This window comes from Akanthomyces muscarius, chromosome 4, assembly GCF_028009165.1.
Source record: "Akanthomyces muscarius strain Ve6 chromosome 4, whole genome shotgun sequence".
NCBI lineage: Eukaryota > Fungi > Ascomycota > Sordariomycetes > Hypocreales > Cordycipitaceae > Akanthomyces > Akanthomyces muscarius.
In genome coordinates, this window is record NC_079244.1 from 2,967,809 (window position 1) to 2,988,525 (window position 20,717).

The window sequence follows — 20,717 nt, forward strand, 5'->3', positions numbered from 1 at the left end:
AAAAAAAAGTCGGTTAGTCGCAAAGGCTAGCATCGGATTTGCTCCTTTCTCAATCTTTAAACCCCTTCATCTCCGTGAACGAACCGGATCCTACGGACCATTAGGTACTTGATCTAGGATCCTTTCCGTATCCTTCCCTCCCAAGCAGCGGCCCTCTTTCTGGCAGGACAGATTGCTTGCTGCCTCTTCGAGTCTCCCCTACGTCACACTCTCTCTTCCATGGCGGCGGCGTCTGCCAGGCTCGCCATTGCGACGCCCCTGTGTACGGCCGCGAATGGTATGTTTCCCCTCTCCCCCCTCCAAGACTCCCTAGCTTTGCAGCGTCAATTGCGCAGCTCTGGCAACAGGGGCGAAAATCGGCACCCTGCTAACTCGTCGCACAGCACAGGTGACGCGCGCGCGGCTTCTTCGACCGCTGTCCTCCTTGTCCAAACGCAGCTCAACGACAACCACCACCACCTCCACGATAGCAGCCACCAAGATGCCTCATCGCTTCTACTCATCCGCCTCCTCCGCCTCCGCCTCGCCCCCCTCGATACCATCTTCGTCTCCCGCGACACCCGCCAAGAAGCCGCGCTTCTCGTACAACGTCGCCGCCTCCTTCATCGGCAAGGACCGCCCCTTTGACCCCTCGACGCACGTCTTCCACTTCAACCCCTACAACCGAATACAGCCGCCGCGCGACCGCCGGCGCTCCTCGCGGCCCGACTCGGGCCACGACGCCTTCTTCGCCTCGCGCGTCAACGAGACGGGCGCCGTGGCCTTTGGCGTCGCCGACGGCGTGGGCGGCTGGGTCGACTCGGGCGTCGACCCGGCCGACTTTTCCCACGGCTTCTGCGACTACATGGCCTCGGCGGCGTGGGAGCACCAGCCCGCCGGCGCGGAAACGAGCACCCGCAGCAGCAGCAGCAGCTCCCCCACCGCGCGCAAGCTGATGCAGATTGGCTACGACGCCATCTGCGCCGACGAGACGGTCCTGGCGGGCGGCAGCACCGCCTGCGTCGCCGTCGCCTCGCCCGACGGCCACCTCGACGTCGCCAACCTCGGCGACTCGGGCTTCCTGCAGCTGCGCCTCAACGCCGTGCACAGCTACTCGGAGCCGCAGACGCACGCCTTCAACACGCCCTTTCAGCTGTCCATTGTCCCGCCCAGCGTCGCCGCCCGCATGGCCGCCTTTGGCGGCACCCAGCTCAGCGACCTACCCCGCGACGCCGACGTCACCCAGCACCGCCTGCGCCACGGCGACGTCCTCCTGCTCGCCACCGACGGCGTCCTCGACAACCTCTTCAACCAGGACATCCTGCGCGTAGCCAGCCGCGTCATGGGCGCCACCGGCGCCTGGACCATGAGCGACGCCGGCCAGGTGCAAATCGCCGACGACCTCGACGCCGTCATCAGGAGCCCCGTCGCGCCCGCCCAGGCTCCCGGCAGCAGGCGCCAGCAGCACCCCGATCGCCCCGTCACCCTGCAGAGCCTCCTCGCCACGGAGCTCGTCCTCGCAGCCAAGCGCGCGAGCGTCAACACCAAGCAGGACGGGCCCTTTGCCAAGGAGGTGCAAAAGTACTACCCGCAGGAAAACTGGCACGGCGGCAAGATTGACGACATTTGCGTCGTCGCCGTCGTCGTCGTGGAGGATCCGGTATCGACCCGAAGCAAGCTATGATTAGTTGGATCTTCTCTACCACAGCAGTAATGGCTCAGTTCTCGTCTTTTTTTTTCTTTGTGACGTTTCTTGGCTGGTTTTTTTTATACATGGACGTTCTGACGTTTCACTTCTGCGCATTTGGGAGTTTTGACTGTGGTTTTTTTTTTTTTTTTTTTTTGCTTTTATTAGAACTTTTAGACGGTTGGGCATTTTAAAGACAAAAACGCAAGTATTCGGACGGCATTGCCCGCATTTAGCCTTCTTTCTCAAATATATATTTTCTTCTCGTCTAAATGCAGGGGTGGATCTGTGGTGTTGGTTACTTTTTTTTTGGCTTATAGAAGTAGAATCAAGCAACGTACTATCACGAAGGCCTTGGCTCGAGCGGGTGAGCATCTTCGCCGTGGCGAAAGTAACAAGAACAAGGCGTCCGCTAATGTAAGTAAATGAAACAGACGAAAAGAAAGTAGCAGGAGATCGAAAATAATCAAAGATCCACCTGGCAAGGGCTCTTGTGCCTGTGTAGCTCGGTGGGATCGGGTGTCGTTTTCATGATGTCATTGCAGGTCCAGGTCTACCCTGCAACGAGCATTACTCTAATGATCCAGGTGTCAACGTAGACACGACAACTATTGCGGCCAAAAATTAGCAGACATTCAAAGGCCAATGCCATTGACAGCATGGATGTTTACGTGGTGCGTGTCCTTTTGCCATCTGAAGCACCCAAAGGGGTGCAGTTGCTGACGGAGCCATCCAGGCGGGCGCCTTCGCTGCTTTTACAGTCGATATGCTGATATACCCGTTTGATACTCTCAAAACGAGACTGCAGAGCCGGGATTACCTCAAGACATATGCGCAAGACGGCAAAAATAATGCGCTGGCCCTGCGAGGACTATACCAGGGAATCGGAAGTGTCGTCTTGGTTACGTTGCCCGCAGGTATGTTCGCCATTGTTTACTTGCCCAAGCGCGCGAAAGCGAGCAGGTGGCTAATGCCAGTGAACTACAGCTGGCGTGTTTTTCTCCACGTACGAACTGTCCAAGACGACCATTGCGAAGATATCGTCGGTGCCCTTGCCTGTCGTGCACTCTGTCGCCTCTGCCATGGCAGAGGCAGCCTCGTGCCTGGTGCTTACACCCGCCGAGCTGATCAAGCAGCATGCGCAGATGATGCAGTCGAATGGCAACAGCAAGAAGACGGGCTCGACATCCTTGAAGGCATTTCGCGCACTATACGAAGCCGGCGTCGGACGACGGCTTTTTACGGGCTACACGGCGCTCCTGGCGCGGAATCTGCCTCTGACGGCGATGCAGTTTCCCATTTTTGAGCACCTGCGGTCGAAAATATGGGCGACTAGGCCGCGACGGGAGCCCGGGCACCAGCGGATCCTGGAGACGGGTGCAATCGCGGGTGCGAGCGCGGCCACTGCCGGTGCCATCGCTGCCTTCATCACGACCCCCAGCGACGTAGTCAAGACGCGCATGATGCTCTTGACGGGCGGTAGCGAAAACTCTACCGCGTTTGAGAAAGGCGGCACAAGTAGGAACATGGGAGCGCAAAGGCCATGGCGCGTGGCGAAGCAGATTTATCGCGAAAACGGGACAAAGGGCCTCTTTCGAGGCGGCGGTTTGCGGTCGACCTGGACGGCCGTCGGCAGCGGGCTGTATCTCGGGACGTACGATGCTGCCAAGCTTTGGTTGGGCGGTGGTAAGGATGCGGCTGAGAAATCTGTATAATACGCTGAGGAGAAGAGGCAACTCGGTATAAGAGGATAGATAGGTGGCGCAATCTGACACCCGCGGGAATACCCCTCGGATAAAGTTAGTAGTTGGTAAATTGAGATGAGATGCAATTCATCGCAGAATTTGGCCTTTCTGGTCTAGTTGTGAGACTGTAGGATTCAAGCCACATGCAGAAGTATCGGCTGAAAAGGCCGGGAACCGTGTCGGATGTGATTGAACATGCATGCAGCTGCGGCATACTCAGTGGCTGGGACAGGTCCCGAAGTCGCAAGACGAGCGTTCCCCCTCCATAAGCTTAGTCGTGATGAATTTGTTTACCGGGAGGGGGGGGGGGGCGGCGTCCCTTCAATAAGTAATAGACTGAGAACAAGTTGCACACAGGCTGCTCCTTCTGGCAGGCACTAGAGATTAGCGGGCGCACAAGCGATGAGCACTGTCGGCCCCAAGATGGTGTCATTCAGGGACCCTTCAAAGCAATGAGCGCTAACAAGGGGGAAATGCACAAGCGTAACCGCACCGGCCGACTGACGTGTGGGACTGTTGGACGTCGCATCATTTTTTTCTCTGGCACCTGGCCAGAAGATGTCCATCCAGCCAGTCTGGCGTAGCGTGGCTCACGCCATACGGGTAAACTCCCACGCTAAACCTTGTTGTTCGTGTTTCTTCGACAGACGAAAAGACCACCTAAGAGCTCCAGTCGTTGGCGATTTTGCTTGAGATCGAAGAGTCCCGAGTTCTTTGACCCTTGACCCATTCGCTCGACAGCCGTCCCGGCAGACCAATGCAAGGCATCCGTTGTCTCTCCGCCTTCGCTTGCCCCTCTTCCAAGCATGTATCCGTACCAATAATGCCACTTCATTTTGGCTTGTCGCTAAGCACATGGGCTGAAACCTCATGACCATCGGTATCGGCACGCACACCAGCGGCAGTCGGCGGCGTTCCCGGACCCGAACCGATGCAGCAAACCCTGTTCAGGCAAGACGGTGACAGGCCCTAGGTGTCCCGTCTTTTGTCCTTTTCAGTGGCGCTGATCTTTGGAGAATGGCGAAATCGCCCTGCCCAACTGCCTCATACCCATACCCGCACACCCCCTTCCTCGAGTCGCGTAACCATGGAGGGGCAGCCGTCAGGCTCCAAGCCCCTCGAAATCATCCATCCACACCGCATCCGCCGCCCGCCTCGTAATAATGCGCACCGCATCGGTGCGTACTGTGACTGTCGGTGACTTGTCCCCGGTTTGCGCCATGGCAAATCCTCCATGCGGTCGATAAAAGCCGTCCTCTTCTCCGCCTGTTTTGCTGGGCTTATCTTCCTTTACCCTTTCCCCCACACACGTGTAGCTGCGCACCATTTTGCCGTTCGTTTATGGTTTTTCTTTCTTCGGTTTGCTCAATTGAGACTTCGCCAACTGCACTGGTAAGCGGTCGCAGCTTTTCGCATCTGTACAGCAACATTAGTAGCAATTCGCCTCCGCCAAGCAAATTCCCATCCCCTTCCAACTGCAAAAAATGGCTGTTCAGCAGGTGGCGACTCTTCTTCCTACCGAACCTCCCAGGCTGGCCAGGGACGTAACCGAGGGCAGTCTCGACGACGTCCAGCCATGGAGCGAGCCTCGCTTCATCGCGCAGTCCCCGTACACTGAGCTTGCGCACCAGCTGGATCTGACCACGCTTGACTATGAGAATGCGCTGCTGGCCAAGGCGCTGAGCACTCTCAACGCAACTCACGAGGATTACGCCGTCGCGTCGTACAACGAGTCGTTTAACTGGGCAGAGGTCAAGGCCCGTCTCCAAGCGCTCGTGAGCATATACGGCCAGCGGTACCAGGATGCAACTTTTTACATTGTCGCATTCCGCTCGCAAATCAAGCCCAGTACCGATTACAGCCACCTGGGCGAACTCGACAAGGCAGCCCATCTCGAAGCTATCGAAAGCGGCGGATTTCTCAAGTATGTCGCACACGAAGTCGCCCCCCCGAATCGACCGATGCCGGATGGCCATGGTTATCCCTCGCTTCTCATCAAAATTGAGCTGACATCTCGCAGGTATTGGTTCGGCTCCCCGGATTCGGAGCTGCGTAACTTGGCCACATGTCTTTGGCGTTCCAAGGAAGATGCATTCGCTGGAGGGCGTGGGCCCGCACACAGAAGGGCGGCCATGTCTACCCGGTCGTTGTATGCGTACTGGAAAATCGACCAGCACCGTCTCACCATCCGCAACAACGCTGAGGACTGGGAGATTGTTCCTTGGACGGACGACGCTTGAGCGGTGAGACTGCGATGTCTGTGAGCATTTTCTGATTCATTTTTTCTTGGCGAAGCACATTTTTCAGCAGGTTTTTTTTTTTTTTTTGGAGTTGTCGTTCGGTCGCTGCGAATCGTTTTCGCGACTCCATTATTTCATGATTTCAAACGAGGATTTGCATTAGAGAAAGCTTGGGTTTGTTGAATTGCGTGCAGAGCGCAAATAAATTCGTCAAAAACCCTAGCTATCGCTATAGATGCTTTTAAAATAGAGAATACATTTTTTTCCAAAGACGTTAGCAGTGAGATCACTGTTGTTGGGCACAATACCTCGTGCAGTGCTGAGAGACAAGGTCTGCCTTCCGATGCGATGGTGATGATGGAAAGTGCACGTTACCGTCCCCGCGTTTGAGTAGCTGGCGCCGCCAGACATAGCGCCCCGCATTCTGCCATCCTTGACCGCCTTCCACCCACAACCGCCCACAAATCCACGCAGGAGCGAAAAAGTTCGATATTCCACGCCAGCGAACACGGTCACCCTTTGTAGCAAACGCCCGGATTCCCGCCTTGCAACACCACTAACGGGCAGCGCACGATACATCCCTCGAATCCGAAACCATGGCCGACACTACCACCGATGCGCCTCCTCAGGCTGTGCAGGTTGAAGCTCTCGTGAGTTACTTCATGCCCCACCTCGCGTCGCCTTTCCCCCTCACGCCCGCTAACTTGGTGTGCGACTGTAGGTGATTATGAAGATTGCGAAGCACTGCTCGACCAACTTCCCCAGCATGGCCACTGGAGCCCTTGTTGGCATGGACCAGAACAACGTTCTCGAGATCACAAACACGTTCCCCTTCCCTACCGTCGACTCGTCGGCCACCGACAGCCACCAGAACGATATCGCCGCGGCTGCCGCTGCTGCTCCTCGTTCAAAGGCAAACATCACCCACCAGAACGAGATGATTCGACACCTCAAGGAAGTCAACATCGATGCCAACAACGTCGGTTTCTACACTAGCGCCACCATGGGCAACTTTGTCAACATGGCTTTGATCGAGAACCTATACTTCTACCAGAAGGAGCACAGCGAGACTGTTGCTCTCGTCTACGATACCAGCAGAAGCTCCCAGGGCAACCTGACTCTCCGCGCGTTCCGCCTTACCAACACTTTTATGAGCGCTTTCAAGGAGAGCAAGTTCTCTACTGAGAGGTACGATGCGGAGCTTGCCGGCAAAATCCTGGCCATCAGTGTACTAACGAATTCACAGCCTGCAAAAGTCGAAGCTGACGTTCAAGGATATCCTTACTGAGCTCCCCATCACCGTTCACAACTCGCACCTCCTCACCTCGTTCCTCCACCAGATTCCCTCCGGTCCCTCAGAAGAAGACCTTGAGGGGCCCACGACGTTGGCGGATCTCGAGCGCGAGCCCATCAACGCTCCTCTCTACCCTAACATCGACAACCTCGACGTTTCCGTCGATCCTTATCTGGAGAAGACCTGCGACCTTCTCCTGGAGAGCATTGAGGCGCACTACACCGATATCAACAACTTCCAGTTTTACCAGCGCCAGCTTGGTCGCGAGCAGACCAAGATTTCACAATGGCAGGCCAAGCGCAAGGCCGAGAACGCCCAGCGTACTTTGGCGAAGCAGCCCCTCCTCCCCGAGGATGAGTGGCAAAGGCTGTTCAAGCTGCCCACGGAGCCTAGCCGCCTGGAGGGCATGCTTAACGCGAAGCAGGTTGAGCAGTACGGCAAGCAGGTCGACGGATTCACGGCCGGTATTACTTCGAAGATGTTTGCTGTTCGGGAGAACCTTCTGCCCCAGTAGGTTGGGGGCGAAAATTTAACAAGTACAATGGGAGAAATTACAGCAACATGGATATAGACATTTCTCTGGGCTGCTCATGCATGTCATGAGGGATGAGCGGCAGGGATGAAAACTTGCTGGATTGTGTTGCATTAGCGGCGTTCCGGAATAAGATGGAATATAATGGCAGTTACAGCCTACCTTTGAACTATTACAAGGACGGCGTCGAGTTGATCTATCGACTGGGGTTGTGTCTTGTATGAAGTCTGTGCAACAGCGAGTAGCTGAGCTCTAACGAGTTGCTATTTGATAGGTCTAAAGCGCATAAAGTGTGGCTGGAAAACAAGAGCCATCGCTGGCTGAAAGGCTATGGGCATCGTGCCTTGGCGACTAAACATACTACAAGCTGCGAATGAAGATATTTATGTATAATCTACACGTGTTTCCTCCTGTGATTCTCTCACCTCTGCAATGCCGAAGGCTAGTCAGTTATAGCCAAGCACCCGGTTCGCTATTAATACCGCAGCTATGATAGCCGGGCTGTCGCCTGATGGGCATGCGCACTCGGGCACCTTGAGGGAAGAGAGCAGGCAGGCAATTATTGGGCGTGGCACGGGAGGGGCGGAGACACAAGGTACTTGGCTGTAAAGTAGCTAGCAACTGAGAGTGGGCGCCATAGTTTTGGGCGGTCCAGTGAGCTCCCGGGGCTGGCCACGTTGGCCGTTGATGTCTGCTGCCGCGGCCACCTACTCGGCCGCGGCGAGAGATGCATGATTTCATAGCAAGATGCCTAATTCGTGGTATATCTAAGTTGATGGGCCATGAGCTAGACTGGCTGCGCAAGAAGTATAACATGCCACTACCCTACCAACCCATTGCTGGCTGCGGTCGTTATCAGAAAGACCCCTAAATAGATGCCCTGTAGCTGCCTGCTCACAGCAGTGGACTGGCGTGCAGATTTCTGCCCCGCCCCCTCTGTTGGGGCAACGCAAATTTTACCCCTCCATTGGGAGGCGCCACTAATAAAGCCAGGGTACCTGGGCAACAAGTACTGTCTGCCTGCACGCAGCTTGTACCTCCCTCCCCTCATCGCCTTTTCACCGCCCGCCTGTTCAACCACCGGAATCCGACGCTGCCCCTCTTTGTCCCGCCGCCTTATTTCTGCGAGCTAGCTAACATTTTTTTTCTCTCTCGTCCTTCCCCTCGATCTTCTTCTCATCCTCTTCATTCCCATCTTTTCATCCTCTCTTCTTCATCAATTCCCCCATCAACCTCTTCCTTCACCCTCCCATCACACATCATGTCTGCTCCCGCCACCAAGTTCAAGGTCGCTGACCTCTCTCTTGCTGCCTTTGGCCGCAAGGAGATTGAGCTCGCCGAGAACGAGATGCCCGGTCTCATGTCCATTCGTCAGAAGTATGCCGCCGACCAGCCCCTCGCCGGTGCCCGCATTGCTGGCTGCCTTCACATGACCATCCAGACCGCCGTCCTCATCGAGACCCTCACTGCCCTCGGCGCCGAGGTCACCTGGACCAGCTGCAACATCTTCAGCACCCAGGACCACGCCGCCGCCGCCATTGCCGCCGCCGGTGTCCCCGTCTTTGCCTGGAAGGGCGAGACCGAGGACGAGTACAACTGGTGCCTCGAGCAGCAGCTCTCTGCCTTCAAGGACGACAAGAAGCTCAACCTCATCCTCGATGACGGTGGTGACCTGACCTCCCTCGTCCACTCTAAGTACCCCGAGCAGCTCAAGGACTGCTACGGTGTCTCCGAGGAGACCACCACTGGTGTTCACCACCTCTACCGCATGCTCAAGGACGGCAAGCTCCTCGTCCCCGCCATCAACGTCAACGACTCCGTCACCAAGTCCAAGTTTGACAACCTCTACGGCTGCCGCGAGTCCCTCATTGATGGTATCAAGCGCGCTACCGATGTCATGATTGCTGGCAAGGTCGCCGTCGTCGCCGGATTCGGTGATGTTGGCAAGGGCTGCGCCATGGCCCTTCACGGTATGGGTGCCCGTGTCATTGTCACCGAGATTGACCCCATCAACGCCCTCCAGGCCGCCATGGCCGGCTACCAGGTCATCCCTATGGAGAAGGCTGCTACCATTGGTCAGATCTTCGTCACCACCACCGGCTGCCGTGACATTCTCACTGGCGTTCACTTCGAGGCCATGCCCAACGATGCCATTGTCTGCAACATTGGTCACTTCGACATTGAGATTGACGTTGCCTGGCTCAAGAAGAACGCTTCCTCCGTCCAGAACATCAAGCCCCAGGTTGACCGCTTCCTGATGCCCTCTGGCCGCCACATCATCCTCCTGGCCGAGGGTCGTCTTGTCAACCTTGGCTGTGCCACTGGCCACTCTTCCTTCGTCATGTCTTGCTCCTTCACCAACCAGGTCCTTGCCCAGATTGCTCTCTACAAGGCCAAGGATGAGGCTTGGGGCAAGAAGTACGTTGAGTTCGCCAAGACTGGCTCTCTCGAGCTTGGCGTCCACGTCCTCCCCAAGATCCTCGACGAGGAGGTCGCTCGTCTCCACCTTGCCCACTGCCAGGTCGAGCTCAGCACCCTCACCTCCGTCCAGGCTGAGTACCTCGGCCTCCCCGCCGAGGGTCCTTTCAAGAGCGACATCTACCGCTACTAAGCGGAGAGCGCACTGTACTAATAAAGGCCCAAACCAGAGTTTCCTTTCAACCGGGACTCGCTTGGCGTGTAAGAATTTTCTACACACAGCATATTGGGGTACACTTGTGTTTTCAACAGCATAATATTGCGAGGCATTTGGGTTGGGCAAGACAAAAAGTACGGGGGAATATCTATGACTTCTTTTTGTTTATATGATGTTGGCATCTTTGCCGCGACTGCCTTGGTACAAGGCTGGCCAAGGATGTGCTTTTTCAACAAATGGCGTTGCGATTGTTTTGGTAATGATTCCCCCCGGAACGAGAGACGAACTTATATATAGTTGAGCAGCTGACCCTTACGGGCAGCACTCTTGAAAGGCCCGTCAACCGTGGCCGATTAGACTCCCATTAATAAAGGCGATTCTAGAATCATGTTCTGTACCTCTGAACCGTGACTGTCAACACCAGCGGCAATTGGGCTATCTTGCGTTTATTCTACTGCATTCTGTTATCATGTTCTACATGTGCCAGGCCGCCCACTACGGGCGTAGCGCATGTCTATGATCTATTGCATGTCCTTTTGCTCTGGTACAATGCTCTTTAGCCGGCCCTGCTCCAAGGCCAACCGCACATTGTCCAGCGCCCACTCCTCCATCTTGGCCTCCGTCTCCTCCGTCCAGGTGCCCATGTGCGGCACCAGCATGACCCGTTCGTTGGCCAGCAGGCCCGGGTGCACCTCGGGCTCGTTCTCGAAGACGTCGAGCCCCGCGCTGGACACGATGCCCGCATCCAGCGCCTCCACGAGCGCCGCCTCGTCCATGACGGCGCCGCGGGCCGTGTTGACGACGACGATGCCGCGCTTCATCATGCCAAACTCTTTGGCCGAGATGATGTGTCGCGTTTCCGGCTGGAGAGTCTTCTGTTAGTGCCGTGCTTCACAATGTCCCATGTTCTCCTCCCCTCCTTCTTGGACCCAAAGCGAGGACGGGGGATGGTTACGCACATTGAGCGGCAGGTTCAGGCTCAGGACGTCGCTCCCGGCCAGCAGCGTCGCAAAGTCGACGTACTCGGCGCCGTCCTCCTCCGCCGGGCCCAGCCGGCTGCGGTTGTGGTAGCGCACTGTCATGCCGAACGCGCGCGCCTTGGCCGCCACGTTGCGCCCGATGCCGCCCATGCCCAGGATGCCGAGGACCTTGCCCTGCGGGTCGTGCCCGAGCGCGGGGAGGCTGGCGAGGTCGCCGCGCGGGCCGCTGGCGCCGCGAAAGGTGCCCCGGCGGAGCGCCGACATGCCGGCGTTGAGGTTGCGCAGGGCGCCGAGGATGAGGAACAGCGTGATGTCGGCGGTGGCGTCGTCGACGGCCGTCGGGACGTTGGAGACGCGGACGTTGTGCGCGCGGCACGCGGCAACGTCGATTTGGTCATACCCGGCGCCTGTTTCCTATGCATCAGTAATTTGAGGATCGACCTACGTAGCAGAAAGGACAAGAAACAAACAGAGAGAGAGTATGTGTGAGCGGCAACGCACCTTTGTGGCATACGAAGCGGCAGCTCTTGGGCAGCGCGGCTACGAGCTCCTCGTCAAATAGGCCGGTGATGCGCGCGGAGCCATAGGTCCGGTAGATGGCCTCGATGCCGGAAAAGGCCTCGGACTGGCACTCGGCGAGAAATTCGGCGCGGTTGGTGGCTGTCGGCTGAATCATGCCGCCGATTTGGGCGACGGAAGCCAATGCATCGTGAGCGCTGGTGATTTACTTGTCAGTGACAGTGTCGCTCCCCAGTAACGCAGCCTGGTGGGGGCAGAGGGAAAGAAACAAACAGCTCAAGGCTCCCCAGGAGAAGGAATCTGGGCTTTTCAGAGACAGTCATGGCTTCAATCATGTATGCAACGGTAAGTTGCAAAGAGACTGCGCTCATAAGACGGGATGAAGTAGAGCTTCATTGTAGTGGGGCAATGTAGAGGGCGCCCGATCACGGAGGTTAGGTAGTTGTCTATTGGCAGACACACCTACGATGACCATTTTGTGGAGAGAACATCATATCCAAGTGTGGCATGTGGTATGGTTGCATTATGTTCTGCCTGGTGATAGCTATATTGAGCTTCATTGGCTTCAATCCATGACAAAGGAAAAAAAGGCGCAAGCGCTGTGCAAAGGAACAAAAAGAATGCCGTTTCCTCCAACCAAAATCTCAACATCTATCCAACGACGCTTCGGGAAAAAAAAACCCGCACAATACACACGTCTTCTCCGAAGCAAAGCAGACAAAAGGCAGGCCAACCGCTGCCGGCGGCTTGCCTTTACATGAGCAATCTCCAGGCACCGAGCAGCAGGGCGGCGAAACCGGTGCAGACACCCATCAGCCACTGCAGGGTCTGGAACTTGACCTGCTCGAGCTTCTCGCGAAGGGCGGCGACCTCCTGCTCAATCTTGGTCTCCGTCTCCTTGATCTTGAGCTCCTGGCTGAGGGCCTCCTCGCGGATGCGGCCCTTTTCGAGGTTGAGGTCGAGGCGGACGCTGGCCTGGGTGCGCGAGACGTCGTCGCGCAGGCGGCTGTTGAGCTTGGCAATGTCGTTGGTCAGACGCTCGTGGGCGCTGCGCGTCGTGTTGGTCTCGGTGCTGTCGGCCGAGAGCAGCTCGGAGCGCAGCTTGGCAAAGTCGACCTTTTGCGTGTACGTGGCCTTGGCCGAGTCCTCGCGGAGGACCATGGTGCGGGTGAGGTTCTGGATGCTGTTTCATGACAAGGGGAATTTAGTCAACTTTCCTTTTCTTCTTTTTGGGGGGTTTAGCTGTAAGAAAGGGCTCACCTCTCCTCAATGACGTCGCTTAGGACCTTCATCATGGCCACCGACTGCTCCTCGGTGAAGCCGTCCTCGCGGAGCCGCTTGACAAACTTGAGCGTGTCAAAGTGGTGATCGCGCGCCTGCAGCGATGTGGCGTGGAACGCGCGCGACAGGGCCGGGATGCTGCTGCTGCGGGTGGCAGAGGACAGCCGAGGGCGTCGACGGTGGGCGTGCTGCATCTGGCGAGCTGCCACTGGCGAGGCGGCAATGGCCAGACGGCGAGGGGCCGCCGCCACGGGCTGCCAGCTGAGGCGCGGCAGAAGGAAGCGCGGGAGCATCTCTGCGGTAGCAGCAGTCGCCATTGCTGTAATGAGTATTTCTTTGCGGCGGGGCGGCAAAAGCGTGAGTATTGAGGATGTAGCAAATGCTATAATGATGAGGTACTGTCTGGAGTGCGGTCAAACAGAATGTTGAGACTTGGGCGAGGCCGTTTATTAGTGGGGGCGGCGTATCGGAGAGCATCGGGCCCAAGGGTCGCCCTTGTGGCAGCTACCAGTACATACCCAATAAGCCAAGGTAGTATTACGTACAAGGAGGCATGGCATTGAAATGCAGGTACATGGACGGTGGCCATAAAGCTATGGGCATCTAGGATTGAAGACACCATTTTCTCTCTTTTCTGTCCAGAATTGCAATAGTTTGCTGGCTCCTAAATAAGATGAATTCCGGGCCGTCATTGTGCATGCAAAGGCACCTAGAGAGCCCATCAGATGGCTGTCCCCTTACAAGCTTGACGCAGGTATCGCGCCCACCCATTCAGCTGCAAAGGGAGCAAAATAATTCCAGAAAACCGGCACTACATCCAGGTTTTTTTTTTTTTTTTTTCCAAGTACATTTTACTTGATCTTGACTTTTGTCAAAGAGGTCTGCCGCCTCAAAGCTCGCCGTAGCTCTCCCGCAACACGTGACGCTGCAGCTCTTGTACTTCCCCTTTCGGCTTATCGACAAGCGCAAGCTCCCCGATAACGACAGAAAGCAGTGTCGCTCCGGCGAATTTTCATCGCCAGCGTCATCCCTATCGTTACATACCAGCACCGACTCAACTTCAACAACCACCTCTCCCCTTGCTACCCCATCCACATCACCCAAAATGGACATGTATGCCCTCCCTCCCATTCCGCTACATGAAGCCGCACGACGACAACCGCTCGATTGCGATGCGACAAGGCAAAAGAAAAAAGGGACCACACAGCTGACCCGAAAACAGGCTTTCCGCATCCGAGCAGCGCACCCTGGAGCAGCGCATGCAGAAGCGCCAGGTCAAGGAATTCATGGGCGTACGTCAATCATAACACATCTTGAACCTGCCCGGGCCAAAATAGCAAGGAGCGAAAACGAAGAAGCTAACCACTCATCATCACGTTTAGGCTTTCGGCGGCCTCGTCGATCACTGCTTCACCTCGTGCGTCGACGATTTCACCTCCAAGGCCCTCTCGTCCCGCGAAAACGGCTGCATCAACCGCTGCGTCCTCAAGTGGATGGCCACCCAGCAGCGCGTCAGCGACCGCTTCCAGGAACACAACGCCCAGCTGTCGCAGCAGATGCAAAACTAAGGGTTGAATGTCCATCCATGAGCTGTTTTTGAATATAATACCGAAACGAAGGGGGAGAGAGAAGAAGAAATGAGTGGGATTGAAGCGCTCTCTCGCAGCTGTATGACTAAATGGCACTTTGGGCGGGCTATCGGTAATGACCCATCATTGACTTTGCCAGCCGTTGTATCATCATTACGACAAAAAACTACTGTTTGGAGGAGCATCCGAGGCGCCAGGAATCGACTGGGAACATCATAAAAGGCCTGCCTGAAGAAGACATTGTACTATTAAAGAACCACCGACTATAGTCGTATTCTGGCTGGCTTTGCGCTCCAGATACATTTTAAAATAACCTCTCACATCCATCATCTTGCTCGTGGTCACTTTTGTCGTGATAACCATCATTCTGGTGAAATGTCCCTTGTTCCTAACTATTGTTCCCAGATTTCCAAGTTTCATACCCTGCTGTCTTTTCTGGTTTCCGCTCTCTTAATGCACACATCACTGCAGAGTACACAGAAGTCTCAATAACCAACGCCAGAATCAATACTGCCAATTGCATCTTCTCTCCTCTTCCATTCACACATAAATACAAGTTAGAAAAAAAAAGGAAGAAGGTAAACCAACTAATCCTTCCTTCGATTACTCCAATTCGTCACTCAAGACATCCCGTACAATCTCAAGCTGCGAAACGACCTTGGCCTCGAGGACGTTTTCGTTCGCCCCGCCGCCCATCTTCATCGTCCGCCACTCCATCTCGCGCTGGCCCAGCGGGAGCAGTTTCTCCTTGAGCAGCCGACGGCTCGTTAGCCAGTACTCGACATTCTCGAGCAGCCCACTGGCGTCCCATTCGACCGGGCCAATGTCACGGCTGTTGACTGTGCGCAGCGCCGCCAGCACACGTGTAATCAAAGCCAGCGAGTGGATTTCAGACGTGCCCAGCAGGGTGATGTACTGATTCGGGACTTTTGCTCCGGTTCGGTTAGCACCTGGTGCTTCGAAGCGGTCCACGCTCGCACTGAGTAGATGCGAGAATTGATTCAGCACATAGGTAATCTCGGGTGCCACGGCTGCTCCTAGCGAGGTGAGCAGGTTGAGCATCAGTGGCAGCAGGCCCTTGACCCATATCCCGTAGCAGCGCTGCGCAATTGGTGCGTCGGAGCTGGGCGAAATGTTGGTCTTGAGCATGACTTTGGTAATCTTGGCAGACAAGAGGTTGCTGAGGATACCGTCGCAGGCAAGTTGCTCTCCAACAAGAGGTAGGGTCGACAGCTCCAGCAGGAACAAAATGGCCAGCTCGCCGTAGACAGGGTCGCCTTGGATCGCCAGCTGGTCAGCCCAGGAATAGAGCGATGTCGCCACATTTACAACATCGTGAGTGGCCATGATGTTGAGAACCTGAGTCTGGGATTGCTCAATCGTGGGAAGCGACAGGGCAGCTTGCATGATTGCCGTGAGCAAGCCCAAGTCCTCTGGGCAGACTTCGGCATCGCCATCGTGGATCAGGCTGACGAGCGCGCGGAAGCCACGTCCAACAACGGTGTCCAGCAGGCTCAACACTGTTTGGGTTACTGAAACGGATGATCCGCCGAGGTTTACAGGCTCGTCAGAGGCGTCCTGCTGACCCTTTTCTTCTCCGCTCACGTGGTATGCGCGGAGAGCAACGAATAGCGCCTTCAGGAGGACTCGGTAGTAGGCAATGGAGCTGCTGGCGAACGGGTCATCCACGCCACTGATTGTACCGACCAATGTGCCGAGCATCTGGTTGATATCTTTCACGGGTAGCTTGGACTTGGCCAGGCGCTGCACGAGTACAAGAGCCAAATTAGCACGGCCCTGTACCAGCTTCAAGAATATGCTTTCCGGACCAGGAACACTCTGGTTGGCGTTGAGGCACTGTTGTGAGACTTGCAGCATCTGTTTGCCTATGGTTTCATGTCCCGGGAGGCAGGTGCTGAGTTCAACGAGCAAGAATTCCCAAGAATGGAATAGAGCGATTTGGGCATCGACCAGCGACAGATTTGTGTTTGCCAGCTCCATTTCATTCTTAAATCCGTTTGATCTGCGTCCGAGCCATCCGGGGTCGAATCGTAACAATGTATCCGCCTGCTCTAGGTCGTAGTAGTAGTCGGTTCCAAGGTGGCCTGGCTCCAAAGATGTTCGCTTGAAATTTTCGACAGAGCAGCCGTAATACTTGTTTGCAAAGTTCTTTGCAAAGTTGTTGTGCAGTGACTTGTTGTAGCCAGCAACCTCGACACCATCGCGCAAATAGTAATCCAGGTCGTTGACAAGTTTTTTGGCCAATTCATCTGCACTTCCCAGGTGTCGTGAATGATACAACTGCATAGCAAATGTTTCGGCAATGTACGCAGCTAGTCTAGCCTCACGGCAAGCGCGAATACTATCAGACTTAACGACAAGATGCGAAGGCTTCAAGGCGCGCACATATGAGCGCAAGCCGTCCAGGTATGAGGTGTCGTTCTGCAATGTGAAAACGGTCCATGGCCAGTAATTTTGCGCCGAAGCAACAAAATCCAAGATAGCAAGTGCCTCTGTAGATTCCAAATCCTTAATGTTCTTCAACTTGGACAAGGCAGTGGCAAAGACCGAGTCATCTGAAATATCGGTTTTCTTGCTGTCTTTAGCCATCGCTTCTCGTGGCGTTTGGCCAGTGAGAAGGCAATTAGACATCCATTGCTGGCGGTTTCGCAGAATTGAGGAGAAGAAACTCCAGATTGTTTCAACGTCCGCTTGCAAGGCAAATGGTTCGCCTAAACCAGAGAGAAGACTTAGGAAGGACTTTGATACATGAGGCCCAAGATATCCCAGCAGCGATGGAGGTTCACTGGAGCCCTTGCCTGCATTTGAGACTAGTGCCTGCAAAAGAGACAGGATAGGTGTGCGGAAGAGATCCGAGACAGCGCACAAGCGAGCTAATAACGTAGAGCTTTTGAAGAGATAGCTCTCCAGCATAGTCGAGGATCGTTCCAAATAGTTGGCAGCTCGGAGAAGAGACGCAGCAAAAAAGAGAACAGACTTGACCTCGCTGCGGACAAGGCTTGCTTTCGTAGGATACAGAGTAGACTCTGGAGTAAGGAGGGCGGAGATGAAGGAATATAGCAATGGCTGGAATCTGAGAGTTCCACTAGATGGCGAAAGAAAGCAGTCAATGACGTAGGTGGCCGCCGGCCTCAGGCAAGCTGTAAGGTTATCAGAATCGCCTGACTTCCCCATGCTATAGCTGTGGTGAATGATCTTGCTGAGCAGGGGTACGACGCTGTTCAGAAGAGACACACGGCTAATCTCTGCGTCGAAGCGCCAAGTGGAAGTGTTTTCAAATATGTCAACAGCAGCATTGGCTATAGCCAGACTCACTTTGGATAGTACCTTATCCGAGGTGCCCACCCACGGGTTGATTTCTTGTTGCCTGCTGCGTGCCTTGTTTCCGGCTTGACGTTGTACACCAGAGGCGAGTGCAGTATCAACAACGTTGGAGAAGAATAACAGGGCGGAGTTCAGGAAGTCAAGACGCTCAGATACCAAGTCAAGGCTGCCAGTAAGTTTGGAGAGTTTCCCAGCTCTTGATTCGGAGCTCAGTAGCTCGCTGCGAGCGAGGTAGGACCATACTCTGCTGGGTTGAACAGGCAAGATAGCGTCCAAGAATTTTATGCAAGCTGTGATGACCTTGATGGCAGATTCTTCCGTCGTGGCCAACTCCTCTTCCATGAAGTAGTCCATAGTTTCGCAAACAACAGTGACAATATCCTTTCCACCACTGATATGTTTGCTAGCCTCCGAAAGGATGTCATCGTCTTGGCGCATCAACGCATCAGGGTTGCCAGACAGCTTGAGATGCTCCATGCGAATCAATTTGGCAAAGAGCTCGACGACATCGACAACCTCATCAGGTTCCAATGATTCAAACTGGCACTGATATCCCTCTTTCATCAGATAAATTTCCAGGCGGCGACCGAGTAATGACAGGGTCGAGTGCGGGTACTCGACAAGAGCCAATCGTCCGCTGTCTGTGATGAATCGTCCTTGGGTCCCTTGAGGCAGACGATAGGCGTCGTCGTCCATCTGCCTCTTCTTCCATGAGGACGAAAGTGTGATAAGGGGAATTTCATGCGTCAAACAGAAAGAATTTGTGTTCTCGTCCTCGTGAATAAGTTCGTAGCCTTGGAAGCCCTTCGGTAGCTTAAGAGTCAGGGTCGGCGTGTTCCGCAAAAGAGTCAACACGTCCGAATAGCGCTGGTCGTCATTTTCTCCGGTAACAGTGCAAAGAGATTTGCAGATGGAAATGAATGGCTGAAACTCGAATGGATATCGGTTCGTGGCGTGCTGAAAGTACCAGTGCATAAGAATATCGTCATTAATAAATGAAGAGACGGTATCACCAGACGTGCGAAGGCTTTGGACCGAGGCCAAATCCCAATAACCACGACCAGGCGATAGTAAGTCAAATAGGCAAGCAAGGGTCTCCGCTTGGTATCCGATATAACCGTAGCTGACTGTGAGGACATCGGCGAAGACGATCCGAATGCGCGAGCTCAACAAAGGAGATGCGAAGCCTGATAACGTCGGTCCAAGGGCATTTGCCATGATACCCATGGTATTAAACACTCTACCACCAGTAGTCACACTCGTAGCCAGCTGTTCCACGAGTTGAGCATCGCGCGGAGTAGTGGCGTTTTCTAGAAAGTTGTCAAACTTTGTTGACTCGATTGAGAACATGCTGCCAGCGGAATTTCGTCGACCCAGAGTTGGGCGTGGGGTCTCTCCAGACTCAAACCTCTCTCTCGCATTCTGTTGCAAGAGGTTGTCTCTCTTCTCGGTTCGATTATGGTGGGAGGCATTGAGCCTGTGAAGGAGCAAGGCCCAAGTAAAGATGGCAGGTGTTGCGCTTTCAATATCCATGCTCGCCGCGTTAAGTATACACTTGTGGATTTGCTCGAGTACTTCCGACGACAACAGGTATGAGTCGAACGCATCGTCAGGCTGCCCAGAATCCTCATCCTTTTCGTTCAAGTAGCCGAGCGAGCGTTTAGGCTTCAGCATGATGACTGAAACAGCAGTAGCAAGCGTTCTGAGCGGTGTTATCAGCTCAGCAATGCTCTCATGAATAGGCTGTACATTCTCGAAGAAGTTGTACATTTCCATTAAGGAAAACCATTGCGTTACAGAGCTCGGCGGAGCAAATTCGTCCCCTAAGCTGTCCACGAGCTGGAAAATGACAGAGAGAGCATGAACAATTTCGGTGAACAGTGTTCGCAGCCATTCCATCTCAGTCTTTTCGTTGGAAAGTAATGCATCGTCCGTAGTTTGAAGCAGGCCGGACTCTATTCGTCCAGTGCAGTCGGTGAGCACCTTGAAGTACGCCGGAAGGAGTGCTTCGATTTGTTCCTTGGTCGGCCGCGTGCTGAATTTGAATGATTCGTTGATACTCTCGCAGTCTTTGGCATAGATAGGAAGTCGTCCATATAGTCTTATAGAGTTGACGTAGTCGACGGCCATCATATAGTGTCGGCGTTCGCTGAGTAGGGTTTCGAATAGGCGCGTGCGGCGAGCTTCCTGCTTCTCGAATTCGGCCGATATTTCATCGGCATCCAAAGCAGCGGCTGAGCCCAGGTCTGATAAGAATGATGCAGTCTGTCCATCCTTCAGGCCGGCAGCTTCTTGCAGGTTGGTGGCATCTTGTGAGGAAAGTGGCCCGACGAGATGGCGCGAGGAGCGAGACTGATGCTCGGCGATGACAACCCGCAGCGCTGCGACTAGGTTCGTTTTGGCGTTCTTGCTCAACCACTCGGCATCATCTTTCAAAATCTTGATATCGAACTTCTGGGTCGAGGCAGATGTCACGTTGATCGGCGCGGTCTTGGTCTCGAAATCCTTCCTGGAGGCGTCGTCGGGAGGTGAGAAGGCGACGATGGGGTTCTTCAGCAGTCCATGAACATATTCGTCGGAGAAGAATTCGGAGAGCGCATTGCTACGCTGCAGACGACCTGAGGTGTCTGAAAGCGCGGTTGCGGCAAGCTTCCATGACCTGTGTTTGAACAGTTAGCACCGACTGCAAGAGGCCTGCCAGGCGAGCGAGCCACTGCGAAAGCTTACAGTAGCACCTTGTTCCCTGAAAGACATTCTTCCAGGGAAGGAAAATAGATGCGATCCGACAAGGGAGCCATTGCCACTGTTGTCAATATAGTGGCAGCGGCAGACAATACATCACCTTGAATCGAGTTTATAGGGTGATGGGATCGACGCGCCGTAGAATCGCG

General features: G+C 54.8%; 9 protein-coding genes across 9 annotated transcripts; 6 read left to right on the forward strand and 3 right to left on the reverse strand.

The window, feature by feature from the left end:
- Positions 1 to 219: 219 nt before the first annotated feature.
- LMH87_011669 (uncharacterized protein) lies at positions 220 to 1,663 on the forward strand (the record flags this gene model as incomplete). Its single annotated transcript, XM_056200847.1, has 2 exons — positions 220 to 277; positions 384 to 1,663. The coding sequence occupies 2 exons, from the start codon at positions 220 to 222 to the stop codon at positions 1,661 to 1,663; spliced, it is 1,338 nt and encodes a 445-aa protein (XP_056052656.1).
- Positions 1,664 to 2,325: 662 nt separating this feature from the next.
- Positions 2,326 to 3,381, forward strand: LMH87_011670 (uncharacterized protein; the record flags this gene model as incomplete). The annotated part of the gene is made up of 3 exons (XM_056200848.1): positions 2,326 to 2,340; positions 2,403 to 2,583; positions 2,654 to 3,381. The coding sequence occupies 3 exons, from the start codon at positions 2,326 to 2,328 to the stop codon at positions 3,379 to 3,381; spliced, it is 924 nt and encodes a 307-aa protein (XP_056052657.1).
- Positions 3,382 to 4,895: 1,514 nt separating this feature from the next.
- Positions 4,896 to 5,651, forward strand: LMH87_011671 (uncharacterized protein; the record flags this gene model as incomplete). Its single annotated transcript, XM_056200849.1, has 2 exons — positions 4,896 to 5,335; positions 5,432 to 5,651. 2 exons carry the CDS (start codon positions 4,896 to 4,898, stop codon positions 5,649 to 5,651), a joined length of 660 nt encoding a protein of 219 aa, XP_056052658.1.
- Positions 5,652 to 6,247: 596 nt separating this feature from the next.
- LMH87_011672 (uncharacterized protein) lies at positions 6,248 to 7,459 on the forward strand (the record flags this gene model as incomplete). Its single annotated transcript, XM_056200850.1, has 3 exons — positions 6,248 to 6,301; positions 6,373 to 6,839; positions 6,898 to 7,459. The coding sequence occupies 3 exons, from the start codon at positions 6,248 to 6,250 to the stop codon at positions 7,457 to 7,459; spliced, it is 1,083 nt and encodes a 360-aa protein (XP_056052659.1).
- A 1,279-nt stretch (positions 7,460 to 8,738) lies between these two features.
- Positions 8,739 to 10,088, forward strand: LMH87_011673 (uncharacterized protein; the record flags this gene model as incomplete). The annotated part of the gene is made up of 1 exon (XM_056200851.1): positions 8,739 to 10,088. The coding sequence occupies one exon, from the start codon at positions 8,739 to 8,741 to the stop codon at positions 10,086 to 10,088; it is 1,350 nt and encodes a 449-aa protein (XP_056052660.1).
- A 545-nt stretch (positions 10,089 to 10,633) lies between these two features.
- LMH87_011674 (uncharacterized protein) lies at positions 10,634 to 11,982 on the reverse strand (the record flags this gene model as incomplete). The annotated part of the gene is made up of 4 exons (XM_056200852.1): positions 10,634 to 10,975; positions 11,072 to 11,499; positions 11,594 to 11,808; positions 11,885 to 11,982. The coding sequence occupies 4 exons, from the start codon at positions 11,980 to 11,982 to the stop codon at positions 10,634 to 10,636; spliced, it is 1,083 nt and encodes a 360-aa protein (XP_056052661.1).
- A 382-nt stretch (positions 11,983 to 12,364) lies between these two features.
- Positions 12,365 to 13,209, reverse strand: LMH87_011675 (uncharacterized protein; the record flags this gene model as incomplete). The annotated part of the gene is made up of 2 exons (XM_056200853.1): positions 12,365 to 12,794; positions 12,872 to 13,209. The coding sequence occupies 2 exons, from the start codon at positions 13,207 to 13,209 to the stop codon at positions 12,365 to 12,367; spliced, it is 768 nt and encodes a 255-aa protein (XP_056052662.1).
- A 788-nt stretch (positions 13,210 to 13,997) lies between these two features.
- LMH87_011676 (uncharacterized protein) lies at positions 13,998 to 14,460 on the forward strand (the record flags this gene model as incomplete). The annotated part of the gene is made up of 3 exons (XM_056200854.1): positions 13,998 to 14,005; positions 14,115 to 14,184; positions 14,275 to 14,460. 3 exons carry the CDS (start codon positions 13,998 to 14,000, stop codon positions 14,458 to 14,460), a joined length of 264 nt encoding a protein of 87 aa, XP_056052663.1.
- Positions 14,461 to 15,084: 624 nt separating this feature from the next.
- Positions 15,085 to 20,624, reverse strand: LMH87_011677 (uncharacterized protein; the record flags this gene model as incomplete). Its single annotated transcript, XM_056200855.1, has 2 exons — positions 15,085 to 20,485; positions 20,554 to 20,624. 2 exons carry the CDS (start codon positions 20,622 to 20,624, stop codon positions 15,085 to 15,087), a joined length of 5,472 nt encoding a protein of 1,823 aa, XP_056052664.1.
- Positions 20,625 to 20,717: the final 93 nt, after the last annotated feature.